Source organism: Lactuca saligna, chromosome 3, assembly GCF_052625555.1.
Source record: "Lactuca saligna cultivar CGN05327 chromosome 3, ASM5262555v1, whole genome shotgun sequence".
Taxonomy (NCBI): Eukaryota; Viridiplantae; Streptophyta; class Magnoliopsida; order Asterales; family Asteraceae; genus Lactuca; species Lactuca saligna.
In genome coordinates, this window is record NC_136419.1 from 33,843,527 (window position 1) to 33,859,147 (window position 15,621).

Sequence of the window (15,621 nt, forward strand, 5' to 3'; positions counted from 1 at the left end):
CTACTCGAACTCGACCTCCCAAAAGTCACGATTACGCCAAACAACGCACTTGGGCTATCATAAGCAACCACATGGCACTTTCGCTTACGTGGCGTCTTACTATTGGTTTGCCATACCAATGACCACGTAGAGTCAACCTCACACGTCCCCCAGAAAATAGATCACTCCTCCTGGTTCTGTTAAATTCACTGCTACGCTTAAAACCTTCGACTTACGTCTCCACAAATCCCAATTTCAATCCCACTTCGCCATTCGTATAGTTTCCCCAAGGAGGAGATTTAGCTAGGGCTGTAGATCCATCAACCGATCTACAATGTCCAAAACAATGTTTAGGTTAGGTTTAATGGTGTTTTTGCTGTTGTTAAATTCAGTTCCCTCGCGATCAGCTGTGTCTAGTATTGATCTGGGTTCTGAATGGATAAAAGTTGCCGTGGTGAATCTAAAACCGGGTCAAGCTCCGATATCCATCGCCATAAATGAAATGTCTAAACGGAAATCGCCAGCTCTGGTGGCGTTTCACGCTAATGATCGTCTCATTGGCGAGGAGGCAGCTGGGATTGTTGCACGGTATCCTGATAAGGTTTATTCTAATGTACGTGATTTAATTGGAAAGCCCTTTTCTCATGTCAAGAAGATTCTAGATTCCTTGTATCTGCCTTTCAATGTGGTTGAAGATTCTAGAGGCGGCGCTGGGATCAAAATCGATGATGGCGTTACTGTGTATTCGGCGGAGGAACTGACTGCTATGATTTTGGGTTATGCTTTGAAATTGGCTGAGTTCCATAGCAAGGTGCCGGTGAAGGATGCTGTTATTACAGTGCCTCCGTATTTTGGGCAGGCGGAGCGGAAGGGTTTGCTTCAGGCGGCGCAATTGGCTGGATTGAATGCTCTTTCTCTCGTTAACGAGCATTCAGGTGCTGCACTTCAGTATGGGATCGATAAAGATTTTTCCAACGGGTCGAGACATGTTATTTTCTATGATATGGGATCTAGCAGCACTTATGCTGCTCTTGTTTACTTCTCGGCTTATAACACTAAGGAATACGGCAAGACTGTTTCTGTCAATCAATTTCAGGTACTGGCATTTTCTATTACAGTAATCGCTTATACTATATATGTGTTGCTTTCTTTGTAAATATTTAATTGGATAAGGGAAAAACTTAGTTGTGTTAAAACACCTTAACGCTTTCTATTCACTGGTGGCGTGCATTATATTTAACCTATCTGTTACCAGCAAACGATAGAGATAACCATGAACATTTGCACAAGAATTAGAAATGCAAATATAGGATGAATACAGTTAGACATCATGGGCTCTGTTTATATTCCTAGAGTTCTGCACCAATACCCTAACAAGAATGGGGTAATGATAGGTAAGATACAGAGAGACAGTAAGACCTCAGATACAACATACAAGGAGTAGAGCTGACATTTCAAAGGGGAATGAAAAAGAAGATAAATATCGAACACAGAGAAAAGATACAAAATGTTGCTAAAACTTGACCCTTGCCCATTAAATAAGGAGTGACAGTAACCACCCCCATCTCCACTTGCTCTTCTAATCCTTTACTAGAACTTGACCACTGTCATTCTTAATATGGTTTATGCTTCTTATGTCCCTTTTCCTTCTCTCTCTAACTCTCTTGATTTTGCTAACTTGTAGATTCCATTTCCCCCATCTTTTCATCCAAACTGTTGTAGCCATATGCCTGGCTTTAGCAACAACTATTTTCCCCTCTTGTTTGGCCTCCCTGTATCTTCCCTTCGCCTTGCCTCCATCCCCATCCCCACTACTTATTAGAATTCCTTAAAAGGCTATGTTTGGTGTGCCATAACTAGCTTATTTTTTGAGCTTTTTTAGGCTGTCATGTTTGTCAAACCAAACAGTAGCTTAAGCGCTTTTAAAAAGCTACGCAGACTAGTGTTTTAACGAGCTTATTGAGCTTTTTTAAAAATATTTCCAAATGTACACTTTATAGCTTCTTTAGAATTCTTCCAAATATACCCTTTATTAATCATAAAAAAACTCAATCTTTTACTTGCCCTTTTATGTCATTTTACTCAATCCAATACACATCAGAATCTATTCAGGATTACACCAGGATTTCTGAGTTCACTTATTAGATTACACCAGCATTCTACTCTTGTTTATGGATTATTAGGTATATGATATGGGCAACATTTGAATCATATATACATGTATAAGTAAATCATAACCAAGTATTACACATTAGAGACCAATAATATCTTGTTCACTTGATCACCCTCCTTAAACTTATGCCCCACAGAAGTTATTCAAGTTTGTTCTATAAAAGTATCAAAAGTTGTATTATTTTGAAAGACTACTAAAACATACCGGGTTGTATTAAGCCAGATGCACCAGAATTGAGGCCCAACTATAGCTAAACCAACGCTCTGCAGATGAGAATGGATGCCTAAATCCTGTTGTGGCTAGTAGCTATGTATTTGTGCTATGTTCTTTGTTAATATTCAGTACTTTTATCACATTAGTATTATTATGATATTGGTTGATAACACGTATGAATTGTGATACAGGTCAAAGATGTTAAATGGGATCCAGAGCTAGGAGGTCAAAACTTGGAATTACGGTTGGTGGAGCACTTTGCAGATGAGTTCAACAAACAGGTTGGAAATGGAGTTGATGTCAGAAAGTCTGCTAAGGCAATGGCTAAACTGAAAAAGCAGGTTAAACGTACAAAAGAAATCCTTAGTGCAAATTCTGCAGCACCATTTTCAGTTGAATCACTTCTTGATGATCGTGATTTTAGGTACACTCCATTAATCTGTTCTTGGTTCCTTAGTTTAGGTATTTCTTGTTGGCAACTCCAAATCATGGTTCTTTTGTTGTTATCAGGAGCACAATTACTCGTCAGAAATTTGAAGAGATGTGTGAAGATTTGTGGGAAAGATCTATTATCCCTGTCAAAGAATTGCTTAAACACTCTGGTTTGAAGGTTGATGAGATATACGCCTTTGAGTTGATTGGAGGTGGCACTCGAGTACCAAAGTTGCAGGTTTTTTTCTATTTTATTTTTCACACATGATAATTGAAGGTTATAAATCTTCCCATTAATTACTATAATTTCTATTATTCATATTATATTATTTCCAAATCCCTTCACGAGGTTGTGTTAATTAATTAGTGTCTTCTATCAAGGAACATAACATAACAATCATATAATTGTCTTCTATTTTTATTACTAAATTTTCGACACCAATATCAAATATGACGTGTGCTTAAAAAACAACAAATTGGATAAGGAAACATTTCAAATAGAAGAGGATGTATTTTTATAAAGATAGGTATGAGTTAAATAAAGTTAGTGGAAAGCCGATGTGGCAAAAAGAAAAAGCTTTTAAAAAGGCTAAAATCATTGTGGATGCAGTTGCAAGGTTTTGGATTTTTTTTTGAATATTGATTTATGTATGTATCCCTTTAACAGGCTAAGCTTCAAGAATTCATTGGAAAGAGTGACGTGGACAGACATCTGGATGCTGACGAGGCAACAGTTCTTGGTGCTTCATTACATGCTGCAAATATAAGTGATGGGATCAAATTAAACCGTAAACTTGGTATGGTTGATGGTTCCATGTATGGTTTCATGATGGTTCTAGAAGGTCCTCAACTTGTAAAAGATGAAACCACCACACAGTTACTTGTACCAAGGTTAAAAAAGTTACCCATCAAGGTAAGTAAATCAATCTCATCACAAATCTTTTCTATCATCCATACAACAACTCTTACCTAACTAAAATTTTCATAATCATTCACAGATGTTCCGATCAATCACTCACAACAAAGATTTTGATGTTTCGCTTTTATATGAAGATGAACACCTCTTGCCACCTGGCATTACTTCACGTACTTTTGCAAAGTATTCTGTCTCTGGTCTAACTGATGCTAGTGAAAAGTAAGTACATGAGTAATATTTATATGCAGCTAAAGATAGGTTTCTTTTTTGTAATGTATTTTAAGTTTTTACCTTATTTTTAAAAAAAAAAAACTGTTTAGGTACATGTCACGCAACCTTTCATCCCCTGTGAAAGCTAGTCTCCATTTCTCTCTTAGTAGAAGTGGCATATTTTCATTGGATAGAGCAGATGCTGTGATTGAAATTTCTGAGTGGGTAGAAGTTCCAAAAAAGAATGTTTCTGCTCCCCTCAACTTAACTGTTGAAGCTGATCCTGCCAAAGAGACAGAAGTTAGTGATGATACGAGTACCAACTCGGTTAACACCACTGCAAATGACCAAAATACCCTTGATCTTGGCACTGAAAAGAAGCTGAAGAAACGTACTTTCAGAATTCCTCTAAAGGTTTGAGCTTAATAAATCCCGTTATGGTCTATATTATTGTTGTAGTTTTTTATTGATTATGAAAGGGTATTTTGGGTATAGATATCTGAGAAGACTGTGGGGTCAGGGGTACCTTTGTCAGATGAAGCTCTTGCTGAAGGTATCAAAAGGTTGACTGCACTTGATGCAAAGGATGCAGAAAGAAGGAGAACTGCAGAGACGAAAAATGATCTTGAGGCATACATATATGCAACAAGAGAAAAGGTTAATTTTTCATTTTATTATTATTAATATTATTATTGTTATTTTAGTTTTTAGTTCTCATTTCTATTTATTGCGTTTGGCAGCTTGATTATCTGGATGAATTACAAACAGTTTCTTCTAGCGAGCAACGCCAGTCATTCATTGAAAAACTTGATGAGGTTCTTTCTCTCTCACACACACACACATGCAAAATGATTATTCATTTGACATTAACATGAATTTTGTTTGTTTTTGTAAGGTGCAAGATTGGTTGTACATGGATGGTGAAGATGCTTCAGCTACTCAATTTGAAGAACGTTTGGATCAACTGAAGGATATCGGGGATCCCATATTTTTCAGGTATGCAATTAATAAAAAATAATAAAATTTGATTGTGATATTAGAAAACTTAAATTTTTATAAACATGTGGTATATGTAGATACAAGGAGCTTACAGCAAGGCCAGAAGCATCAAAAAGTGCTAGACAGTATTTGACTGAGCTTCAAGAGGTAAATAATAATAATATCCTCTGATTAAAAATTTTACATAATAAATTGAAGAATCCTATGCCTCTGCCTCTGCCAGACTGTCACTTATTATTATTATTATTTTTTTTTCATTTGTGCAGATTGTTAGTGGGTGGGAATCCAAAAAACCATGGATTCCAAAAGAGAAAATTGACCAGGTCAATTGCTTTCTTTCTCATCGTTAAAGTTGAAACTATGCAGCTTTATTTATGAAACATAAAGTTGTAATGTTTTATTAATTTCCAGGTACTACGTGAGGCAGAAAATCTTAAGAAGTGGTTGAATGATAAGGAGGCTGAGCAAAAAAAGTGAGTTCTTCATATCAATTATGTATGGAGTAAATTAATTACTTTTTTGGTCCTCAAGTATATAGCTGATTTTTTCAACTTTGGTGGGACCCAAAAATGTTTTTTTTTTTTGCAACTTTGGTCCTTATTTGTAAAGTTTCTGGTCCCTGTTCCAGATAAAATGACTAAAAAGATCAGTTATACTTAGGGACCAAAACTAGTCATTTTACTTGGAACGAGGATCAAAAACGTTACAAGAACCTCAAATAAGGACCAAATTTGCAAGGAAAAACTTTTTGGGACCAAAAAAATGTAATTCACTATTGATTATACTGTGTGCCATTAGAGTAAATTACATTTTTGGTCCCTGAGTATAGCTGATTTTTACAATTTTGGTCCTAAAAAGTTATCTTGCAAGTAATGTTTTTGGTCCTCATTCCAAGTAAAATGAGTATTTTTGGTCCCTAAGTATAGCCAATTTATGGAATTTTGGATTTTGGCTATACTTTTAGTTTACTTTTTTTTTTAAAAGAAAAAAATTATGATCGGGTTATATGCAAGGATTATGATTGATTTGTTTAAGTTTAACATGGCAATGGCATATCTGTAATTGGTTAAAATGAAATTGTTTGTACTTGTACAGGATATCAGCATCCGCGACTCCGGCTTATACATCTCAAGAAGTTATGAGCAAGCTATTTGATCTTCAAGACAAGGCATGATATGATGTTTTTGCTTATTTCCTTCCTTCCACTAAGAATTAAGATGTTTTGCTTACTCATATATTTATGATAATATTTATAACCAGGTTGCGAGCACGAATAGAATCCCAAAGCCGAAACCGAAAGTTGAGAAGGTGAGCGTGAAGAATGAAACCGAGACTCCAACTCCAACTGAGGAGACAAAAGGCAACGATGAGAGTAGTAGTAGTGAGTCCAAAAAAGAAGAGACAGAGACAGATGGGGAATCTACACATGATGAGCTATGATTTAACCAACAGTAACATATAGAACAAGCCGTGTAAGCTTCTGGTTTTTATAGGGAAGGGAGGTTAGGGGAGAGAGGTAGTTAAAAGTTGAAAGTAATATATCTTATCATATATGGTATGATGAAAAACCAATTGAGTACTTCCATTCCATTATTTGGATCTATTTTTGTCCCAGTTTTGTATCTCATAAGCCACTCATGTATAATACTTACTACTAGTATACGTTCATGGATTTCTACTTGTTTAACCTATTCCCATATCAAGGCTCAATTCAAAATGATTACAATAAACACCGAGAAAAAAGGCAAATTACTCCTAAAGACTTTTCAAAAAATTAGTAAAAAAATAAGGTTTGCCAAAAATAGCCACTAATTTTGCACAAATTACCATTATGAATGCATCTTATCGCATTTTGCACCGTATTTTGTTTGCGAAATGGTGATATATTTTGACCATTTCTCATATGATACTTGCAAAATGGACATTTATTATTTCTCTTTGCGAAAAGGTCAATATTTTTTTTCTTAATTTTTTTATAAATCCCACCGAACTCCATTTTTTAATAATATTACCTAATTGATAACAAATATCTCATAAAACACACTATGCACCCACGGTGTAAAGATTTTTTAATTCATACCAACCAACTCAAAAAAAAAAAAAACTTTCTATCTGTAATTTGTCAAAAAATATCTACTAAAGGATCCAACAATTCACTCACAACCTCGTTTCACTATCTTTCTAATGACCACCTTAACATACTTTCACAGCCTTTCCGGACGGTGAAGATCAACCAAGCTGGGACCCATTACGGTCTCTCGGGGTACTTAAAACGCGTATAAAAGAATATATGTGAAGAGAAAAAAAAAAGATAGAGTGGGGTGAAATATGAAAAATGAATTAAAATTCGGAGAGATGGATTTGTGAAACCGATAGAAATGTTTAGAACTCATGGAAGAAAATGATTGTCTTGAACATAACATTAGAATTAGACAATTTCATTGATGAAGAAAAAACATTGTGTCCATTATAATTTCTAAAGAAAAATCAAGATGATAATTGGATGTGTTTTTGGTATTATTAACTATCCATTTGTGATTTTATATTTAGAAATGAAAATATTTTTTGCACCTTCTTATAATATATAATCTTTACATTAAAATAATGTATTCTTATCATTTTTGTTGTAAGTTTTTGCAATTTATATGTTCACTAGTTAAGAAATATAAAAATTGATACAATATAAGAGTTTATTCGGATCGATAGACAAAAAGCGGTTTTGACGATTGTCCTAAACATGCCGACTTTTCACCCCCACCGAGTGATAACCGGGCTGGGCTTTTTCCAGACCAACATTGATTAGAGTCTTTTTTTTGAATTGGTATGGATGGATCTGCCTGCACCACTAACTATTATTTTACCTAATACAATTGATGTGATCATATTAAATGATTATTGCTGTGGACAAGAAAGGAAAGTATGGGTTGAGATATTTTTTAAAACTCAAAACAAAAGTTATTGTATAACAATAAAATATTAAGTATTAAAGAAAAAAGGGTGACCATGGGCTGATATATTTTTAAAAATCAAAAGGATGCATGACATTACAATTTTAAATATTAAAGAATAGCATACTGAATAAAGTGGTTGGTTGGTTAGATGTTTGTTAATTAGGTAGTTTGTACTTTGTATTGATTAGTATTCATTATAAAGACGACAGTTGGCGTGTAAACATAACGGTGTAAAACTACAAACAGTAAAAAATTGCATGCCTCTCGTTTTCCGTTATCTCCCGATTCAAATGTTTTAACTCCCATCTAATCTAGATGTAATAAAGATAATTGTTCGATTAAACAAGAATATTTATTATATAGTTTTTTATATATAAAAATAGTCGAGCTTTGGGTTTGTTAGTCAATAGTATACTTCTATTTTAAACCAATCTTATCGGATCTTTCTCTGCAACGAAACCACATTAAGAAAACGGATTAGATTAGATAGATACATGTGGGCATATCCTGTCAATTGATGAGTGCAATGCAACAAGTAATGATACAAAATACCTACAAATTTTAGGTTTTGATGACTACATAACACGAATCCTATAATAATTGCTCATACTTGTGCAATTGCTAATGATTAGAGCTATATCAATAAGACAAATTACGATTGTCCCACCCAAAAAAGTGGGATCGTGTATCCATATAGAGACCTAAAAGCTTGCTCATCCTGTATAAGAATTAAGAAACACACGCACCCTACAATAACAAGCCAACAACACATTCAAAATGGCTGGCTACCACGTCCAACAACATTGTTTTACACAAAAGGGTAAAACCCCATTTGAATCAAAAACCAATTCACATTACATCATACAACCATCAAAATACAATCAAATCAAGCTCTGCTTCCACGATGGCGCTTCAAAGAGTCAACTCTCGAACTCGAACCATTCAATTCATTCCTGTTTCCATCATGAACATTCCCCATGCCACCCTGTGAATTCGAATTCGAATTCTGAATCTGATGTTGATGTTGATTTCTTTGTGTAGAATAAGAAGAAGATGGATGATGATGACCATGATGTCTGGGCCTCCCTGACCATTGTCTCTGTGAATCATTATTATATAAAAGCGATCCAAGAAAGTTGTTTGAATTCTTGGATTTGCCTTTATTTCCGCCAGCTGGCGGCTGCCCGATGTCGGTTTCTCGTACCATTGAAGTCAACGAGTCGACGGATACAAGTGGCGCGTTGATGCCAGCGAGGCCATCGTAAGAAAGTACATTGGCTATTGCGTGTATGGAGGCTGCAAGAAGTTCCGGAAGATCTTTTCCTGGATGTGTAATCTGATGTTTTTTTTTTTTTTTTAAGACAATGTCATTAAATTGTAATCAAGTTTCACTACTGTTTTATGGTTTTTTTAAAAAAAAAAATTTAAATACATGTACCTTAAACATGATTGCAGCTGACAACCTTTCTCTTAAACAATATATCTGAGCAACATCAAGAGCTGTAGACTCAAACGAAAGCCACCTGTCCGCAACAACTTTGACCACATTCTCAGGGTCAGACATAAGTCTATCTCCCTTTTCCCCATCATAACCTTCTTCATCATCACTACCCTCAAAGCTGACATCATCATCATCTTCATCATCGCTGACATCATCAAGTGGGGCCACAGCAATCTCAGTAGCCAACAATAACAAAGGAAGTGGTCCAACAATACTACAGTTCTTAATATGCAAACCCCCATCTCCACGTGTTATCTCATCATATATCACCAAAGGACAATAATCTTTTTTCTTGAAAGTCAACTTAGAGTTGACCGACTGAGGGTGCAATCTCACCTTATCATTGTTTGCATTTTCAATCACAATTCTTTTTGCATTTTTTTTCGGTGGGTGTAATTTTCCCACCATAGGGTACAACCCTGCAACAAGAACCGCATGAATCACACCAATATCCTGAGCATTTGCACTAAACCTTGAAGAATTTTCAGGAATAAATCCGTTTCTATAAAGTTCATTTTGAAGTTGCTTTCGCATTCCAAACAACATATTCATAACACCTCCAGACACAAAATACTGAGCACAGAATCTCGATTCTTGTCCCCTTTGTTTGGCGTTTTTCCAGCATTCAAAAGCAGCTATTGTGGCTAATTGATCACCATGTCCACCGTATAATGAAGCTAACTCACATTTAGCATTTGCTGCTTTTCTTTTATCATTTGGTAACATTGGAAGAGTGAAAGGGTCTCTGTAGTCATTTGCACAAGCTAAAGTCAACGCAGGGTCAATGCAGTCCATGGAAATAGCAAAAAGAAGCATTTTGCTTGTTAATGGATGAACAGGGATAGACCCGAGTTTTTCCCCAAGTTCTGTGAGTTCTTCATTTGGTGATAAAGCTCCAATATCTTGAAGAACAGTAATCGCATTATGGATAGCTTCAGAAACAGGTGGATCTAATGTTTTTTTCAAGAAATCTTCTATTTTGCATCCTGGATCAAGAATCTTTACCTGTAAACAAAGTTCTTCAATTGGTGTTCTCTTAATCTCGGGCACTTGGAATTCGGGCAGGGAAGCTGCCCGAAGTTTTGAATACAAGTGATAACATATTCCAGGCTGGCATCTTCCTGCCCGACCCTCTCGTTGCTTTGCACTTGCTTGTGAGATCCAAGAAGATTGAAGGGTTGAAACTTTATTATACGGGTCATAGCTTTTTTCTTTCATCCTTCCACTATCTATCACAAAAACAACATCATCAATCGTGACAGCTGTCTCAGCTATATTGGTTGACAGAATGATTTTCCTGCAACCATGTGGAGGCCTTTTGAAGACCTTCTTTTGTTCTATAGATGGAACCATGGAATGAAGAGCCAATATCAAAAACTTGGAAGAATCTTTAAACAGAGCACTAGAGGTTAATCTGTCACGTGCTTTATTTATATCATCCCACCCTGGTAGAAAAACAAGAACAGCTCCTTCTTGTGATTCTGTACATATTTTTCTTAATAATTGTTCTATAAGGATAACATCGATTAATTCAGGGTTCACATCTTGTAAGTATCTATCGAGTAAAACCTCTTCTTCTTTGGAACCTAATGAGGTTGCGTTTACATGTTTTCTTAAAATCTCAGAAGTTTCATTTTGGTTTTCATGTTGGGCCCACGCAAGTGCGGTTTTTCCTTCTTTATCTTGTAAATGACAGTTGGCACCCAAAGAGAGAAGCATGCACATGTCACCTACTCTTCCTTTTCTAGCAAACACCATTAATGGTGTAACCCCGGTTACAGAATGCTGAAAATTGAGAAAATTTTCTCCACCACTTGAAACAATATCTAAAAGAGAGTCAATCTCATCGGTTGACCAAGCTATGTGAATTGCTTCTTCAAGGGCAAGTTTGAATTCTTCAGTTAACTGGGAGTTTTCATCTACATTTGTTTTTGAAGTGCAATCAAGGTGACAATCTTTTTTTGACTTCACAAGCAAAAGTACATCTTCTAAATAGAGCCTTTTCACCTGATATATTACACATGCAAAAAAGGTCAACATAGAAATTTGATGCCATAAACCGGATAAAAAGATTCAGGGTTAGAATGGGAATTTACATTGTAAGTGAAACCAGGGACACGTATGATTGGGCAGCCTCCAAAGTACTGAGAAAATCGCTCAGCATCAAGTGTAGCACTCATCAATACCTTTCAAAATATGATTAGGATTAATCTTTTTGTAGTGAAGGATATGAAAAAAATAACTAAATCATACTCACCACACGTAGATGAGGATATAATGGAAGCATATCTCTGTGAAGAAAACCCTAAATTAGAACATATACCCGAATACCAATATTGGCAATGTATTTTATTTTTATCCATAACAGCAACATACTTATATGTGAAAGTAAAAGCCTAAAAGGTACCTGATGATTGTTAGCATAAAATCAGAGAATCTATCCCTCTCATGAATTTCATCCTGCAAAATTTTGTAGAACCCATTAAATATAGCAATTGATAATGCAATCCCTATTCCAAATTCAAATTCTTTCCAAAAACAGCAAAAACTGAAGTCTTTAGATGCTAAATGAACATATCTTTAAAAAAAACAGAATGTAATTCTAACACATCACATTTAAAATAGATTTATACCACAATGATGTGAGTGATGTCAGGAAATGTATCCTTGACCATCTTTGCTGAGGCTTCTCTTCCAGATCTTCCATTGCCAGCTCTTACTAAGACCCTCAATAAGACACCATTCGTGCAAAATACAATAGATGAATGTCTTCCACCTTTGTTCTCCAATCTTATCTAGGGTTTTTCACCATAAGATTGTAAATAATAAAAGATGAAAAGATAATGAAACCAACAATCAATGAAGTTACCAATTCTACACTGTACCTTGTATCCAACACTCTCTCCAATAGATTCACCTCTTTCATGAGATATTCTTTCAGCAACTACAAAAAAACATAGCATGAAATAAACAATCATTTAAACCTAGTAAAGACAGAAACATAATTTGCTATATGTGTTATCAAGTTATAAAGACCAGAACTTGAGTGATGGATACCTGATATTGCAGAGATCCGGCGTGGTTGGGTGCAGACTATTTTACATGCACTGCCCTTACCCCACATATAATCCAACAAATACTGAGGCACCTGTGTTGTCTTTCCACACCCAGTTTCACCAGATATGAGAACAATCTGATGAGATTCTATTGTTGATGTAATAACATCCTTAAAGGATGCAATTGGAAGTTTGTACCTATCTTCAGTAATCTACAAAGCAAGAATATATAACACAAATCATGATATGAGGAAAAGGAAGTATACAGTGTCTTTATAAAGTGTCAGATGAAAAACCTGTTTCAATTTGAGGTCTGATTCCCTTCTGGCAACAACCGAATTAAACTTTTCAGCAATTTCAGCCTTTTTCATTGAAGGTTTGCAAAGAATATCATCCGTCTTTGTTCGTATGTTATCAGTATTTTTCTTAGATGTGGACATGATCTTTTCACCATCCCCTTGATCACCAGGTGGATAAAGAGAAAAAAAGTCCCTCAAAACTACTTTTCCCTCTTCTGAAAATGTAAAAGAAGTGAGATCGTTATTGGTTTTGACATTCTTTGGCTTCCCCTTGAACTTGTAAACTGAAACACGCCTGTTCCCTGATTTAGGCCTACAAAAATCCAGGTTAGTCAAATTCTCAGGAAAAGACTATGAATTTGAAAATATGCAATAAACCTAAGAGCAGGTTTTTGTATGCAATAAACCTAAGAGCAGGTTTTTGTATTGTTTTAATATGTGTAACAAGCAATACTCACCCAGAACTTGCCGACTTCATACCCATCTTTCTGCATAACTTGTGTACCTCAGCACGTTCAAAGTTTGTAAGGTTGGCTTCAAATGTGTATGCTGAAACCATTAAATATGGAAGCTACATGAATTTCATTCCTCATTGAATAGGACTATGAATTTAAATGTATGAAAATACATACTTTCATGAGCAGAATGAGCATCGAATAGTTAAAAGTTAACAGAACATTAATTCAGACGAATAAACAAAGAGTCTTGAAAGATGTACGGATGACCAAACCATTCAATTGTTCAATCAGGGCCTCAATTATAAACAAGCTACAGATATTTCTCAAATAGCAAGTCTCATGAGGTATCGCATTTCATGTATGTAAACAGAACATGAAACATTTATATCCTGTTCCATTTCTTGTGGAGATTTTTGTCTTACCTTCATCATTGGATGCCCGAAACTGTTCAAGTGTCCGTCGAATATGAATACGAGTGGACTCCGCAATCACAGGATTTTGCTGCTGATGTTGCTGTTGTTGTCCTCCGCCTCTCTTTCGCCTTTTCTTGGTTGATGAACTTGATGGCGCTGGCATCATTGTTGCTTCCTGAATCTGGATTACCGTTTCCTTCGTAGAGGAATCAGTTGTATGAGGAGATTTCTTCGGTGATACACCACTTCGTGGTAAATGTGCGTAGAATATTGCAGAAAGAGAGAGCGGTATGTACTATGGAGGTAGGTTGCTTCCAAGGGAATCCGATTGGAGTTTTCCGTATCCAATTTGTACGTTAGAAACCCTATTCGGTTCATTACCACTTACCAAATAGGCCTCGTGTTCGGGTTGGCGTGTTGCGGGTTGGCGGGTCAAAATATGTCAACCCAAATACGATCCATTTGAATATACAGGTCACGGGTTGGCGGGTCACGTGTTGGTGGGTTTGGAACATAAACCCATATACGACCCGCCAACCCATTTATCTATACGGGTTCATAGGTTGGCAGGTTTGTGGGTCAAATTTGGGTTCGTGGGTCCGAATTTTAGACATTTAAGTCTTAAACATCCAAATGAAAATTATAAACATTCATAGAAACATGTTACAGACTTAGCCTTATAGGTTACGACTTACGACCTTAGACCATTCACTACGACTCAAAATATCAAAACAGTCAAATTGTCTATGAATCAATGGTATATATTATATAGTACTTATTAAATATTTATACTTGATACATAAATACATTTAAAAATAAAATAATTTTTTTATTAAGAATATAAACGGGTTGGCGGATCAACCCATTTATTTTTTGAGAAACCCATATATGACTCGTTTAATAAACAGGTTGGCGGGTTGACGAGTTGTAAAACTCAACCCAAACCCATTTATTTCGTGTCGTGTCGCGGATCGTGTCGCGTGTCGTGTCGAGAATTGCCAGCCCTAGTACCAAATGGCTCTCTATTATTTTATTATTATTATTATTAGTTTGTATTATAAAATTAATTAAACTTTCCAAATAAAACTCAAAATTGTTAATCAATTATTTTAAATATATTATTAATTAAGAGATATCTTTTTACTTATATAGAATTATTATTGTGATTTAAATAAATACATAAAATTATCACTTGTATTAATTTTGTTTAACTTTTATTCTGATGTTATTAATTTAATTTAATTACAATGAAAATTTTAAAATTTAGAATTTGGAATAAAGAATAAATAGATTGACAAATGGAATGCTATTAATTAGAAGGTATAATAAGATGATACATGACAAAATAAGAATAAACATATTTTTTTTATTAGAATACATTATATATATATATATATATATATATATATATATATATATATATATATATATATATATATATATATATATATATATATATATATACTAGATGTGTGCCCGCGCAAAACGGCGGTGATAAATAACTCTTTTAGCGAATAATTGTTTATGAGAAAATAAGTATTGGATTTTATTATTAGTTATTATGTCAAAAAATTATCACTTTGAATAAAATATTTTTGTTTAGATCTTATATTTACATTACATGTTTATACGGTAAATGTAAATTAATTAATATTGGTGTCTAGTTTAAGAAATTTGAATTTATTTATATACATTAATTTAATATTTTAAAATTATAATTTTGCTCCAAATTAAATTTCTTAATAACCTTCTTTAATTCAAATCTTCAAACTTTTGGCAAGTATTAATCATAATTATGCATAATCAATTTGAATAAAAAGCTTTGTAACTTATACCTTTTAAAATTTAAGATATAACTAATATGCTTTATAATATAGTATAATATATATATATATATATATATATATATATATATATATATATATATATATATATATATATATATATATATTAAAGATGTCCAAACTTAGCAATAGTGAACTCCATCTTTTTTTGTCTATTTTCGTCATTGTAGTTTCCAT

At 34.5% G+C, this 15,621-nt stretch overlaps 2 protein-coding genes across 2 annotated transcripts; one reads left to right on the forward strand and one right to left on the reverse strand.

The window, feature by feature from the left end:
* The first annotated feature begins 47 nt into the window (after nucleotides 1-47).
* On the forward strand, nucleotides 48-6,609 carry LOC145035104 (heat shock protein 70 (Hsp 70) family protein). The gene is made up of 14 exons (XM_078983694.1): nucleotides 48-1,075; nucleotides 2,557-2,789; nucleotides 2,876-3,035; nucleotides 3,465-3,710; nucleotides 3,796-3,932; nucleotides 4,034-4,337; nucleotides 4,419-4,580; nucleotides 4,664-4,738; nucleotides 4,819-4,919; nucleotides 5,000-5,069; nucleotides 5,189-5,245; nucleotides 5,334-5,395; nucleotides 6,018-6,090; nucleotides 6,183-6,609. Exons 1-14 carry the CDS (start codon nucleotides 314-316, stop codon nucleotides 6,360-6,362), a joined length of 2,622 nt encoding a protein of 873 aa, XP_078839820.1. The 5' UTR covers nucleotides 48-313; the 3' UTR covers nucleotides 6,363-6,609.
* Nucleotides 6,610-8,571: 1,962 nt separating this feature from the next.
* On the reverse strand, nucleotides 8,572-13,943 carry HVT1 (helicase in vascular tissue and tapetum). Its single transcript, XM_078983695.1, has 11 exons — nucleotides 13,610-13,943; nucleotides 13,188-13,278; nucleotides 12,727-13,042; nucleotides 12,432-12,642; nucleotides 12,260-12,318; nucleotides 12,008-12,169; nucleotides 11,782-11,834; nucleotides 11,632-11,665; nucleotides 11,471-11,560; nucleotides 9,312-11,381; nucleotides 8,572-9,209 (listed from the first exon to the last, which is right to left on the reverse strand). Exons 1-11 carry the CDS (start codon nucleotides 13,764-13,766, stop codon nucleotides 8,760-8,762), a joined length of 3,693 nt encoding a protein of 1,230 aa, XP_078839821.1. The 5' UTR covers nucleotides 13,767-13,943; the 3' UTR covers nucleotides 8,572-8,759.
* Nucleotides 13,944-15,621: the final 1,678 nt, after the last annotated feature.

Bases quoted from the DNA above. Each gene is read 5' to 3' on its own strand.
- HVT1 (XM_078983695.1), bottom strand. From the start codon at position 13,766: ATGATGCCAGCGCCATCAAGTTCATCAACCAAGAAAAGGCGAAAGAGA. The intron at 12,643-12,726 runs GTTTTTCATCTG...CTTGCTTTGTAG, and splicing joins CAGACCTCAAATTGAAACAG to ATTACTGAAGATAGGTACAA. The intron at 11,666-11,781 runs GTACCTTTTAGG...TTTTCTTCACAG, and splicing joins TTTATGCTAACAATCATCAG to AGATATGCTTCCATTATATC.
- LOC145035104 (XM_078983694.1), top strand. From the start codon at position 314: ATGTCCAAAACAATGTTTAGGTTAGGTTTAATGGTGTTTTTGCTGTTG. The intron at 4,581-4,663 runs GTTAATTTTTCA...TGCGTTTGGCAG, and splicing joins TATATGCAACAAGAGAAAAG to CTTGATTATCTGGATGAATT. The intron at 5,070-5,188 runs GTAAATAATAAT...TCATTTGTGCAG, and splicing joins ATTTGACTGAGCTTCAAGAG to ATTGTTAGTGGGTGGGAATC.